Below are 14,258 nucleotides of genomic sequence, written 5' to 3'. Positions count from 1 at the left end.
TAGTGCTGTTCTGTGAAGAGAGTCATACACAGGATCTTCAGTTTCTTTGCAATTCCTCGCATAGAATAGCCTTCATTTCTCAGAACAAGATGAGACTGACGAGTTTCAGAAGAAAGTTCTTTGTTTCTGGCCATTTTGAGCCTGTAATCGAACCCACAAATGCTGATGCTCCAGATACTCAACTAGTGTAAAGAAGGCCAGTTTTATTGCTTCTTTAATTAGAACAGTTTTCAGCTGTGCTAACATAATTGCAAAAGGGTTTTCTAATGATCAATTAGCCTTTTAAAATGATAAACTTGGATTAGCTAACACAACGTGCCATTGGAACACAGGAGTGATGGTTGCTGATAATGGGCCTCTGTACGCCTATGTAGATATTCCATAAAAAATCTGCCATTTCCAGCTTCAATAGTCACAATATTAACAATGTCTACACTGTATTTCTGATCAATTTTATGTTATTTTAATGGACAAAAAAATGTGCTTTTCTTTCAAAAACAAGGAAATGTTTAAGTGACCCCAAACTTTTGAACGGTAGTGTATATGGGTCAAAATCAAAAGTAGCAGTCAGTATCTGGTGTGGCCACCAGGTGCATAAAGAACTGCAGTGCATCTCCTCCTCATGGACTGCACCAGATTTGCCAGTTCTTGCTGTGAGATGTTACCCCACTCTTCCACCAAGGTACCTACAAGTTCCCGGACATTTCTGGGGGGGAATGGCACTAGCCCTCACCCTCCGATCCAGCAGGTCCCAGACGTGCTCAATGGGATTGAGATCCGGGCTCTTCACTGGCCATGGCAGAGCACTGACATTCCTGTCTTGCAGGAAATCACACACAGAAGGAGCAGTATGGCTGGTGGCATTGTCATGCTGGAGGGTCATGTCAGGATGAGCCTGCAGGAAGGGTACCACATGAGGGAGGAGGATGTCTTTCCTGTAACGCACAGCGTTGAGATTGCCTGCAATGACAACAAGCTCAGTCCAATGATGCTGTGACACACCGCCCCAGACCATGACGGACCCTCCACCCCCAAATTGATCCCGCTCCAGAGTACAGGCCTCAGTGTAACGCTCATTCCTTCGACGATAAACGCGAATCAGACATCACCCCTGGTGAGAGAAAACCGCAACTCGTCAGTGAAGAGCACTTTTTGCCAGTCCTCTCTGGTCCAGCGATGGTAGGTTTGTGCCCATAGGCGATGTTGTTGCTGGTGATGTCTGGTGAGGACCTGCCTTACAACAGGCCTACAAGCCCTCAGTCCAGCCTCTCTCAGCCTATTGGGGACAGTCTGAGCACTGATGGAGAGATTGTGCGTTCCTGGTGTAACTCAGAACGTTGTTGCTGCCATCCTGCACCTGTCTCGCAGGTTTGATGTTTGGATGTACTGATCCTGTGCAGATGTTGTTACACGTGGTCTGCCACTGCGAGGACGATCAGCTGTCCGTCCTGTCTCCCTGTAGCACTGTCTTCGGCGTCTCACAGTACGGACATTGCAATTTATTGCCCTGGACACATCTGCAGTCCTCATGCCTTCTTGCAGTATGCCTAAGGCACGTTCACACAGATGAGCAGGGACCCTAGGCAGCTTTCTTTTGGTGTTTTTCAGAGTCAGTAGAAAGGCCTCTTTAGTGTCCTAAGTTTTCATAACTGTGACCTTAATTGCCGACTGTCTGTAAGCTGTTAGTATCTTAGTGACCGTTCCACAGGTGCATGTTCATTAATTGAAAAAGCATGGGAAACAGTGTTTAAACCCTTTACAATGAAAATCTGTGAAGTTATTTGGATTTTTACGAATTGTCTTTGAAAGACAGGGTCCTGAAAAGGGACGTTTCTTTTTTTGCTATATAAAATATGTGTGTGTGTTTGTGTATATGTATGGGTATGAAACATACTAACTAATTCAATCCTGCTTGTGGCGTTCTCTGTTTGCTCCTGAAAGTTGCTTTCAAGGAGATCTGCCCAGCAGGGCCTGGCTACCACTACTCTGCCTCTGTCATCCAGTTCAACCAGAGGTTGCTGGAGCAGCACGGGACTGGAGGTCCCCCTGTCATATCCCAGAGCACGGGACAGACCAGGCCACAACAACCAGCCAGTAGTGGTGCACAGACTCCCCAAACTAGTCACCAACAATCTTCAGGCTCTCTCACTCCCCAAACCAGGCCTCAACAACCAGGTATCACTACTCTGCTCACCACTCCGACCAGACCCCAACAGCCAGGTGGTGGCGCTCTCACGCTTCAGACCAGACCCCAGCAGCCATCAGTGGAGCAGTGGAGCAGTGGAGGCTCCCTGTCCTCCCAGGGCAGACCACACATTCCAGCCAGCTCTGTTACAGCAGGACCCACCCGGGTGGTGACCGGTGAGTAGACAGTAGCCCCTAGCAACCTCAAGGAGATTCCTCAATGTACAGTGATTATGAAGAGTTTCATTCCAGAACGCAATATATCCATTTTCAGAAATTTTTGTAAAATGCATTAATTAAAACCACATCTTATGAAAGAGTATATTTTATTTTCGAGAGACAAATGATCACGCTTTGTGGCAAAGCACTATATATCCGCCCCAACCAACAGAACGTCAATAGACAAAGTGTCCAGATTGGGTTTTAAACAGTTGCATGTAATAAAGTATTGATACGTAAATAAATAAATATACAAATGATCTATTTGTTTCAACTAAATTGTGCAAATATCATTGTCCATGTTGTATTCAGAGGGTGAACAGTGTCGTGTGTACTATGTGAGTTTTCTTTTTGGACATGTTAAGCAACTTTTGGAACAATTGTATGGTGGTTTTACAGGTGCGCTGTTTTTCGGCCTCCGTATGTTTGCAGCCTGTAGTCTATTATTGTTTCCTCGTCGCTGGATCTAAACTCTCTAAACACGTCTCTGGGTATAGCACATTTTGGTATGAAACGATATGGATATTTTGCATTTCGCAACCAAAAAAACAAACATTCTAAAGCACATCTAAAGTCAATGTTTTTAAAGTATGAGAACTGCCATAATTCATACACATAGAAAAAAAATGTGTTTTGGAATCAAACCCTTCATATACTCTTGTCATTTCCACATAGCAACATCAACTATTGAGACAGAATTAGAACATTTAAAGTTTGATGTTTGTGTCCAGAAGGCTGTGAGAAAAACCATTCTTATCAAGCTGCTGCTTCTCAACAAAGCGGAAGCTCTAATGTGTCTAGACATTCTCAGTAAATGTTTAGGTCCGGTTTTGGTTTCTCCAGCTCGGCCCCTCACTCAGACCCAATGGCCTCCAGTTGACCGACAGCCAGTATCTCCAGTGAGACCTGCCCAGCCCCTCCCACCTCTGGTCACGCCCCGCCCACCCATCCCCAGGCCAGGTACTGTAAATCGTACACCACAACACCACAGCCACAAAGTGTTTTTTCTTGATACAGTAATGGCTCCAAGATTAGGTCAACTGCAGATAAACGCTGGTTCAACTTTCTGGCCTCTCACACTGCCAACTCCATGTCATTCCCTGTTAGAACTTTTAACTATGGTACTCCACACCTGACTCAAGAACAAAGAAGCATATAGTTTGGAGTCTGTACTGTGGAGTGAGAAAAGCTCAAAGTTCTCCATTGAAGTCAAGAAATGGTCTTCCTGTGTCTGTTCTGCTCTCATTTTATGTGACAGCACTTGAAAGCATGAGTTCACATTTAGAAGGGAACAGAATAATGAGTGCTTAAGAATCATGGGTAGATGGAGTTGAATTCTCTGGTAGCGTCGATTTTTACTGGCGGTTTTATCCACCTTCAAAGACATCAGATGTGTTTCTGGCTCTGGCCTTTTCTGGCTCCACTAGAGTACTTAGCCGACGCTGTCCCACACACGCATGCTCACACACACCTCCACTTCAACATCAACAAAACAAAGGAGATGATCGTGGATTTCAGGAGACAGCAGAGGGAGCACCCCCCTATCCACATCGATGGGACAGCTTTGGAGAAGGTGGAAAGTTTTAAGTTCCTCAGCGTACATATTACAGACAAACTGAAATGGTCCACCCACACAGACAGTGTGGTGAAGAAGTGTGGCGCAACAGCACCTCTTCAACCTTAGGACGTTGAAGAAATTTGGTTTGTCACCTAAAAGCCTCACAAACTTTTACAGATGCACAATTGAGAGCTTCCTTTCGGGTCGCATCACTGTCTGGTATGGCAACTGCACCGCCCACAACCGCAAGACTCTCCAGAGGGTGGTACGGTCTACACAAAACGCATCACAGGGGGCAAACTACCTGCCCTCCAGTACACCTACAGCACCCGATGTCACAGGAAGGCCAAAAAGATCATCAAGGACAAAAACCACTTGAGCCACTGCCTGTTCACCCCACTACCATCTACAAGGCGAGGTCAGTACAGGTGCATCAAAGCTGGAATGGAGAGACAGAAGCTGTTTTTCAATCTCAAGGCCAGCAGACTGTTAAACAGCCATCACTAGCACAGAGAAGCTGCTGCCTACATACAGACTTGAAATCATTGGCCACTTTAATAAATGGATCACTAGTCACTTTAATGCCACTTTAATAATGTTTACATATCTTGCATTACTCATCTCATATGTATATACTGTATTTTATACCATCTATTGCATCTTGCCTATGCTGCTCTGTCATTGCTCATCCATATATTTATATGTAAGTATTCTTATTCCTTTACTTAGATTTGTGTGTATTAGGTAGTTGTTGTGTAATTGTTAGAGTACATGTTAGATATTGCTGCCCTGTCGGAACTAGAGGCACAAGCATTTCGCTACGCTCGCAGTTTCATCTGCTAACCTATTGTATGTGACCAATACAAATTTGATTTGGATTTGATTTGACACTCACACACACCTCAACTTCAAAACCTCAGTCGATAAAAAGCGTTTTACATTCTTTAATGCACTTCTTTGCAATACAAAGAGAGATTCAAAGAGTGAGTACCCTCACACAGGAACTCTGGCTCAAGAGATAAGCAGTAAACTGATGGGTACAATGCTCTGTTTGTGCCGCAAAATGTTTGGACTGTTAGTTTATCACATGATGGCAGGATTGAATCTCAAGGTCAAAGAGCTGCTAACTATTTTTCTTGTGAGCGAGGTGCCCGTTTTGTGCTGTAACCTGGAATTGAACACTGTTATGCCCACAGCCTTGAATCTGCCCCATAACAACTGAGTTCTGAGACTATAAATCCTCATAATGGTCCCTGAGAAATATGTGAGCTCTTAGAAAGAAATACGTGCCTTTTCGAACTTTAAAGGGTTGTCCCCATAAGATAACTTTTTAAAGGACCTTTTTTTGGTTCTGGGTGAGTGTTTGTCAGAGCTTCGTTGTTCAGCTCTCCAATGTAAACAGAGATCAGGCAGCCAGATGAAATCAGAAGCTCCTCACACCATTTGCCGTGGCTGTGTCATCCCCTCTTCCCTCTCACAACCTCAGGCGGATGAGATAACAACTAAGATCACACTTCGGAGTTGTTTTTGAAACGGTGACAGACAAGCTAAGTGTGTGTGTGTGTGTGTGTGTGTGTGTGTGTGTGTGTGTGTGTGTGTGTGTGTGTGTGTGTGTGTGTGTGTGTGTGTGTGTGTGTGTGTGTGTGTGTGTGTGCGTGCGTGCGTGCATCTGATTGGGCATCCAGTGCGGGGTGTGTGTGAGACCATGCCCCAGGTGTGTGGACAGGGCCATTGTGTGAACCAGCCCGGAGGGAGACATACCTGCATCTGTAACGAGGGATACCAACTCAACGCTCAGCAGACTCAGTGTCAAGGTGAATGTCGTTTTGTTTAGGGCACTGTTGCTCATTGAACTATTTACCTACTATTGGGAAGCATCAAACACACATACACATCCCAATGTTGGCTATTCCTGATGCTGCACTGGGCCTCAGCTGTATTTATAGTGTGCGGTCATTGAACATGTGCTAGTCATTATGGATGAGTCCGTTTCAGGCTGGTTACGGTACCACAAGCATCCCACTGCAATCCCCTCCCGTGAGGGGCCGCTGGATTGCAACCTGTAGGGTTGGTCAGGCTCCTCTTGACCTCTTTAACCCCACTCACTCCCCCTTCCTTTCAGACATAGACGAGTGCAGGGCTTCTCCCCCGCCCTGTGGCAGCGGCCGCTGCCAGAACACAGAAGAGGGCTACAGGTGCAGCTGCCCCTCTGGATACCAGCCGGGACCCCGGGGCACCAGCTGTATAGGTACTGCCCCGCCCCACTGTACACACCACACACACACACACACACACACACACACACACACACACACACACACACACACACACACACACACACACACACACACACACACACACACACACACACACACACACACACACAGTCGCTGGCCACGGCAGCTGTGCGCTGGACGTTTATTCAGACAACAGCTACTCTGTATTGTTGGGTATAGAGAGAGACCTTCTGGCATCTCCCTGACTTGGAGGTCAAGGGTTAGGAAATGGGGTCTGGTACTCTGGTCAGTGTTCTCTGAGAGTCCCTGGTGTAGCCAGGCGGCTACAGGTGTGTGTGTTCTGCGGGCTTCAGAGCCAACTTCCAACAGACGAAGTGTCAAGGTATGAGGGGAGGCGTCCTCAACATCTGCAGTCAATAAGTATTATGTTCATGACTGGGATTGTTATAAGGAATGTTATGTCGATTGTGATAGCTGTACAGTAATACTTCTAGAAGGAAATAGACAACTGTTAACTGTCAAGTCTTTGAGTAACGGACAAACTTTTTTTTTGGTGGCACAGATATTGACGAGTGTCGTCAGCTTCCGAACCCCTGTAACAACGGCCGCTGTGAGAATAGCCCTGGTAGCTTCAAATGTGTCTGCCGCACTGGGTACACGCTAGAGGGAAACGCATGTAAAGGTAAAGAAGCTATCTCTGCATCTATTCAACATTATTTCACTACTGAAGGTACTGTCCTGTATATGTTGCCATCTTCACGCACCAATGATTGCGTGATGTTTGTGAAATTATACTATTGGTCAGTTGGACATATTAAACTTCCAGTCTATCATTCTCCCTTTCCCCAGATGTGGATGAGTGTGAGGACCCCTTGAGGTGTCCTGTTCAGGCCTGTGCCAACTCTCCAGGATCATACAAGTGTGTGTCTTGCCCGCCAGGCTTTGGCCTGCTCAACGAACAATGCTCAGGTAACACCCCTTGTCCTGAAGCAAAACCATACACAAAACCAAATAATAACCTTTGACTAACGGTCTGTGTCCCCCCCTGTTGTAGACGTTGACGAGTGCCATCAGACCCCCAGCCTTTGCACCAATGGTCGTTGTGAGAACACTCCTGGGAGCTACAGGTGTGTTTGCCACACAGGATACAAACGACAAGGCAAGACCTGCACAGGTACCAGCGACGACTCCACCCAATGTATTTACCTACATTCCCTCTTTTTGAACCTGTCGATCTTCGGAAAATAAAAATCTGCCCGTCTATTAATGTTCTGGCTCTTATCTGTTTCAGATGTGGATGAGTGTGAGGACCCTTTGAGGTGTCCTGGTCAGGCCTGTGTCAATTCTCAGGGTTCTTACAACTGTGTGTCCTGCACGCCAGGCTTCAGCATGATCAATGGACAATGCTCAGGTAAAATCCCATTGCCTCTGTGTGTTCTGAGGTATACCTGTGTGCCTGTGATTTTTAAAATGTATTCATCCATTAGTACATCCATTTAGAGTGTATTTGAAATGGGCAATTACCTTTTTCAGCAATCTCCTCTCCATTCCTACAGATATAGATGAGTGTCGTCAGACCCCCAGCCCATGCACCACCGGTCACTGCGAGAACACCCAGGGTAGCTACAGCTGTGCGTGTCTCACTGGCTACAGACTACACGGCGATACCTGTACAGACGTGGATGAATGTGCAGACCCGTCCCAGTGCCCTGGCCAGGAGTGTGTCAACTCCCTGGGCTCATACAAGTGTGTGTCCTGCAAGCCAGGCTTTGGGCTGGTCGACAGACACTGCACAGGTAGGAGACAACATGGCCTTTGTCAACACTCAATCATGTAGATCCGATCACTTACACAATAAGCCGTAAGCGTAGGTCTTTAAAAAATATATATTTTAATAAAATATATCTTTCTTTTTTTGCTATTGTTGTTGTTGCAGATGTTGACGAGTGCCTCCGCAGCCCCACTCCCTGCGCTAACGGCCGTTGTGAGAATACGGCTGGAAGCTACAAGTGTGCGTGCCGATCTGGCTTCAGGCTACAGGGCAACACCTGCGGAGGTGAGACTGCACGTGGAACGTGCACATTACTTCGGCCGATAAAGAGCAGTCAAATGTGTGACTTCCTTCAGCACGTAATCGAGTGAAACGCTACTAGATACGGCCTCTGTTCTGTCGACTTCATTAAGGGATTGTAAAGAATAACATCTGTCGGCTTCTCCAGATGTCGATGAGTGTGAGAACGCTCTGCAGTGTCCTGGTCGGCAGTGTATCAACTCTGAGGGCTCCTTCATATGTGTAGCCTGTAGCCCAGGCTTTGAGGCTGGAAACGGACAGTGTACAGGTGAACCACACACACACACACACACACAGAGAGAAACACAGAGACAAACACACACATGTGTATTCCATATTGATAATTGTATCAATACTGATGTTAATACCTTCACGCAGATATCGATGAGTGTCGCCAGACCTCCAACCTATGTGCCAACGGTCGCTGTGAAAACACTCCGGGTAGCTACCGGTGTGTTTGTCGCACCGGGTTCACACCGCAGGGCAGCATCTGTATTGGTGAGGCTGCATGTGTCTGACTTTTACATGATGATTCGTGCTCCATATCACTCTGCTAGATGTGTGACCTCCAGCTGCTTCATTTTAGACCTGGATGAATGTGAAGACCCCTCACAGTGTCCTGGGCAACGGTGTGTGAATTCCGAAGGCTCCTACAAGTGTATCGCCTGCAAAGCGGGCCACGGCATGCGAGATGGGTTATGCGCAGGTAAGACTAGCTGCCTGTTAGGCAGTATGTCAAGTCAAATCGAGGCATTCTGTCCATGTAGTCGACGTGGTTTGTCACTGTGTTTTTGCTGCTCTCACACTTGCCTGCTGCATTTGTTTCTGTGGCTCTTTTACAGCCAAGGGGAGGAGGTGATTTGTAAACGGCGGCAGATTTCTGCCTAATAAGGAAACGCGTCACACACGCCTTCCACTTGAGATTGCGTTCCATTCATACTGCTTCATGGAATCAGACAATCACGTCACGAACACTGTTGGAGTTATTGGTGACGCAGCTTGACAAAGACAGTCACCATAGTAAAGTTTGCTGCAGAATCGAGCTGTTTCAACAGCTGTTTATATAAACTACACAGAGCAAATGTGACCGGGCAAATGTTCATCATCCTACAGTAGGTGATGAGTGAGCAAAGGGGGTTGGCCACCCATTGGCCCTCTCGGCCCAGTTCCACACTGCAGTCAGCAGTCTTCTCTGCATTCCTCGCCTCTTCTCTCCTCACTTCACCCTTGCTGGCTTCGGTTACTCCTCTTACTCACATCTAAGCAGTTTTTTTGTCCCGTGGGACACACAAATCATCAGCCCTAGTATCATTTCAGGACACCGCACTCCATCCCACCAGGGTGCATTGCCTCTACCTAAAATAAAAATAAATAAAAAACGGGACCACATTAAAAATGCATATGAATGTAACGTTTCTGCTGTGATATGAGAATCACTCAGAGGTATTCAATAGAAGTCTGGCTGTTGGACTGGGCCGACGTGAACCAGTAGAGTCTGCAACAGATGTTTAGACTTCAAAGGGATAAGAGTGTAAATCAGAAACACCTCAGGTATGGATGTAACACTTGGGAATGGATGGATGTCTCGTTGGCGAGGTCTCACTGTCAAAAGGTTATATCCATAAGGGACAGAATCAATTGGTGCTGTGTTGATTTAAGAGAAACCACTTGAATGCTGTTTAACCCCTTTTTAGGGGGGACAGAAAGACCTATACATGAAGCAGTGGTGTGTGTGCGTGCCAGTACCAATGAGCACCCCCCCCACCCCCTCCCATCTTTCCCATCCTCAGATGTGGATGAATGCCAGAGCCCTGACACCTGTGGTGCAGCGAGGCTGTGCGTGAACACGGACGGCTCCTACCGCTGTGACTGTCAGCCAGGCTACAGAACCGCTGGCCTCGGACGCCAGTGTAGAGGTCAGTACCCGACGACGGTGATGTCGGTGACGTGCTGTGATGATGTGTATATACCACGCTGCGGGTCGCTGTCTCTTTTCTGTGTCACGCTGTTTGTCTTGCCTCTTCACAGACGTCAACGAGTGTCTAGAGGGGGAGTACTGCTTCCCCAGGGGAGAGTGTGTGAACACAGAGGGCTCCTACCGCTGTGTGTGCTCCCAGGGATACACCACCAGCAGCGACGGCAGCTCCTGCCTGGGTGAGGCCTCCACGCCATCTCGTACACACCACTGGCATTGCTGTAGGCTACTCTTAAACCTGCAGAATGGAGACGTCTCTACTCATGACATAGACATGACATGGGTTGTTTACTCTGCAATTTAAACTGCCCATTAACTTTGACAACTCTTGGCAGGGCTATACTGGTAAGCACTCGTAATTATATTCAGTTATCGGCTACTTTACACAGATGATATTGCTCATAGCCTCTCACACAGTGAATGACATCCAATGAAACGACATGGGCACAACGTCATGATAAAGGATTGCTTAGCTTGGCGGTAGGCACAGCGGGGTTGTCTGTGGTGATGTAATGGCGTGTTGTCATTGCGGGTCCAGATGTGGATGAGTGTGCCAGGTCAGGCCCGGGGGCGTGCCAGGATGGCCGCTGTGTCAACACAGAGGGCTCCTACCAGTGCCAGTGCCAAGTGGGATTCACCACCAACCCAGAGAAGACAGCCTGTCTGGGTAACTCAACACCTCAACTACGTGTCCCTTTATGTAACGCGCACAGCGTTCGAGCCTATGGGGATGCTAAAGTGTGTGTGTGTGTGTGTGTGTGTGTGTGTGTGTGTGTGTGTGTGTGTGTGTGTGTGTGTGTGTGTGTGTGTGTGTGTGTGTGTGTGTGTGTGTGTGTGTGTGTCATCCCCCCCTCTCTCCCCCAGATGTAGATGAGTGCTCAGAGGGAGCAGTGTGTCGGACACAGCGTTGTGAGAACACCGTTGGCTCCTACCGTTGTATCACCTCCTGTGAGCCGGGCTACCGGGTCACCCGCACCGGAGAGTGTGTCGGTCAGTTCCATCTCTTCCTCATCGACTTCATCCTCCACTAAGTCTGGTCCACATATAAGAATGTATTTGTTTGATTATTATCTTATTTCTGAATCCACTTGATTTATTGTGCTACTGAGAGGACCAGAGGAACTCAGTCAATAGAGATTGAATGCCGTCCTCGCTATACTGTCATACAGTTTAGCCATGATAGTTTGTGAAGGAATGGTTGCACACAGATGTGGGATCCAGGCTGAGGGCGGGCCCGTAAGGGGTTGGTCGTCATGGCAGCGGTGTTTGATTGATGTGTCCGGGTTGGAGGCTTTCGCCGCGCAGAGGCTCGGTCACAAGGCTGCCCGTGCTGTTCGCCTTTCCTTGCCCAGATATGCATCTGTGACACACACACAGACCGACGCACACAGTATGAAAAGGATCGAGGGATGTATCTCATTGAGTTGTTTTCACCAAACTGCTGCTTTATACCTTTAAACAATTGAGTCAAGTTTGTCCTAACTGTAATGAACACAGTGACCATGCTAGAGACCATATTTCTGATTCACATGGGAGGGATGTCATCTCTCTCTCCACTTCTGTTTCTTCTTCTCGCTCACAGATATCAATGAGTGCGCTAATGAGACCGTATGCGGGGAGCATGCGTTCTGCCAGAACCTAATTGGAACATACCAGTGCATGTGTGACCAGGGCTACACAGCCACCAGCGATGGGAAGGGATGTGTGGGTACGTCTCAACACAGATACACGAGTCTCTGATAAGTGTACAAACGTTGCCATTCTGCTGTCCTATCATTGTCATTGTCTTTGCTTGATTTAGTCTACATGGTTATACCTTTTCGCCCTATATTTCTCTCTCTCTCTCTCTCTCTCTCTCTCTCTCTCTCTCTCTCTCTCTCTCCTTTTTCTCCATCTCTCGCTTTCTCTCCATCTCTCTCTAGATGAAAACGAGTGTGAGACTATGCAGGGCGTGTGTGGCGCGGCGCACTGTGAGAATGTGGATGGCTCCTTCATGTGTGAGTGTCCAGGAGAGGGGGAAGAGTTTGATACGCGCTCAGGACAGTGCCTCAGCACGCCCCGACCAGGTACTATACGCTGTCCAACACTATTGTGCTTTTCCAGGATTATCTTGTTTTTTACCGTATGAAAATATACATTTCTACTCCCTGATGGGAATAACACTTTCCCTGCTTCAAATGCCATCACAGTTTTATTGGCATTTAACATCAGTTTGTGCAACAAGTGCCCATTCAAACACCTTGGCGTTGCTGCCCCCTGTTGTTCATGAGGGAACGCTGGACTGTCTTGGTGGTCAGCAGCGCAGCCATAGCCACACACACCTCAAACATCAATCCACGTGTCTCGCAGGTCGTCCGGCGTACCCTGGCGGCTCCTCCTCTTCTTCGTCTTCCTCCACCACCGGTCTCGGTCCCCAGCGTCAGCCCGATGCGTCCCAGCTGCCCCCTGCCCGGCCTGGCGAGTTCAGGGAGTGTTACTACAGCACCGGGGAGCAGAGCTCGTGCAGCGTCCTGGCCCGCAACACCACACAGCAGGAGTGCTGCTGCACCGTGGGCCAGGGCTGGGGCATGGGCTGCCAGTACGACCCCTGTCCTCCGCTAGGCACAGGTAGGGACGAGTGATCAACACTGATGTCAACAGTATGTCTATGGTATGACTATGTCTCTAGCACAGGAGGTTGGTGGCACCGTAATTGGGGAGAACAGTCTCGTGGTAATGGCTGGAGCGGAATAAGTGGAATACCATTCCGTTTTCTCCATGTCGGCCATTACGTTGAGCTGTTCTCCCCTCAGCAGCCTGCTGTGGCCTCTAGGGTATATACATGTATGTCTATGTATAAGACTAAAGTCAATATGTATGTCGATGGTTAGACTCCTGGAGTCACATCCACCTGACAACCCACTCAGAAAAAGCTATCCCTGATGTCGTGAAGTGTTCCTCTCTGATATGTCTTGTTGTTGTTTCCTGTGGGTGCTGTTCAGCCGAGCACCAGGCGTTGTGCCCCAGCGGACGAGGATATGTTACCGGGCCAGGAGCATTTAGCTACAAAGGTAACGACGATCTCACATACACACACGGCAGGTAGCCTAGCGGTTAGAGCATTGGGCCGGTAACCCGAAAGGTTACTAGTTCAAGTCCCTGAGCCGACTAATTGAAAAATCTTGAGCGAGGCACTTAAACTCTTATTTCTCCAGAGTTGCTGTCAATAATGGCTGATTTTGACACACATGATTTGTATTCATGTTTGACCTGTACCTATAATCCAGGCCTTTCTCACCTCTCACAGATGTGGATGAGTGTAAGCTGTTCCACCCTGAGGTGTGTAAGAGCGGTGTATGTGTCAACAACATCCCTGGCTACTCCTGCTACTGCACCATTGGCTACTACTACGACGACGTGTTTCTGGAGTGCATCGGTTAGCGGCCTTTCTTTATCCGTGATATTGGGCTGTTTTGACCCAGACTTTAGCATTTGTGATTGAACTTAATGGATGTACATAATGGGTAGGTTCCTAAAATCTCATCTCGCTCTCTCTCTCCTGGTAGATGTTGATGAGTGTGAGGCAGGGGAGGACAGCTGTCCAGGGGGAATCTGCGTCAACATATTAGGCTCACACTTCTGTACCTGCGAGCCTCCTCTTGTGTTGGACGACACTCAGCGCAGCTGTGTCAACTCCACTGACCTCGCCGTGGGTAAGACCACACACACTGGGAGACGGGAGTCCCCAATCACTCTCACCTCATGAGTCCCCAGTCACTCTCACCTCATGAGTCCCCAATGACTCTCACCTCATGAGTCCCCAATGACTCTCACCTCATGAGTCCCCAATGACTCTCACCTCATGAGTCCCCAATGACTCTCACCTCATGAGTCTACAATGACTCTCACCTCATGAGTCTACAATCACTCTCACCTTATGAGTCCACAATCACTCTCACCTCATGAGTCCACACTACTCAAATGTCCCGTATTAGCTCAAGCTGTGAGGTCTCTCACTCTGGCTCTGTTTTTCAT

At 47.9% G+C, this 14,258-nt stretch overlaps 1 protein-coding gene across 5 annotated transcripts in view; it reads left to right on the top strand.

Moving 5' to 3' along the window:
• Positions 1–14,258, top strand: part of LOC123993029 (latent-transforming growth factor beta-binding protein 4-like) — a 105,426-nt gene that overhangs the window by 86,159 nt on the left and 5,009 nt on the right. For all 5 annotated transcript variants that reach the window (XM_046294766.1, XM_046294768.1, XM_046294765.1 and 2 more), the window contains 23 exons: positions 1,942–2,361; positions 3,247–3,363; positions 5,647–5,775; positions 6,084–6,209; positions 6,761–6,880; positions 7,048–7,167; positions 7,253–7,372; positions 7,490–7,609; positions 7,755–7,994; positions 8,135–8,254; positions 8,418–8,537; positions 8,648–8,767; positions 8,856–8,975; positions 10,060–10,185; positions 10,298–10,423; positions 10,783–10,911; positions 11,109–11,234; positions 11,827–11,952; positions 12,167–12,310; positions 12,594–12,851; positions 13,226–13,294; positions 13,531–13,659; positions 13,790–13,936. In XM_046294766.1, coding sequence (XP_046150722.1) covers positions 1,942–2,361; positions 3,247–3,363; positions 5,647–5,775; positions 6,084–6,209; positions 6,761–6,880; positions 7,048–7,167; positions 7,253–7,372; positions 7,490–7,609; positions 7,755–7,994; positions 8,135–8,254; positions 8,418–8,537; positions 8,648–8,767; positions 8,856–8,975; positions 10,060–10,185; positions 10,298–10,423; positions 10,783–10,911; positions 11,109–11,234; positions 11,827–11,952; positions 12,167–12,310; positions 12,594–12,851; positions 13,226–13,294; positions 13,531–13,659; positions 13,790–13,936 — 3,372 coding nt within the window. The remainder of the gene's footprint in view (positions 1–1,941; positions 2,362–3,246; positions 3,364–5,646; positions 5,776–6,083; positions 6,210–6,760; positions 6,881–7,047; positions 7,168–7,252; positions 7,373–7,489; positions 7,610–7,754; positions 7,995–8,134; positions 8,255–8,417; positions 8,538–8,647; positions 8,768–8,855; positions 8,976–10,059; positions 10,186–10,297; positions 10,424–10,782; positions 10,912–11,108; positions 11,235–11,826; positions 11,953–12,166; positions 12,311–12,593; positions 12,852–13,225; positions 13,295–13,530; positions 13,660–13,789; positions 13,937–14,258) is intronic.

This window comes from Oncorhynchus gorbuscha, linkage group LG13 (assembly GCF_021184085.1).
Source record: "Oncorhynchus gorbuscha isolate QuinsamMale2020 ecotype Even-year linkage group LG13, OgorEven_v1.0, whole genome shotgun sequence".
Classification (NCBI taxonomy): domain Eukaryota; kingdom Metazoa; phylum Chordata; class Actinopteri; order Salmoniformes; family Salmonidae; genus Oncorhynchus; species Oncorhynchus gorbuscha.
Note: the sequence above shows the minus strand (reverse complement) of the source record. Positions and strands in the feature narration are given on the sequence as shown.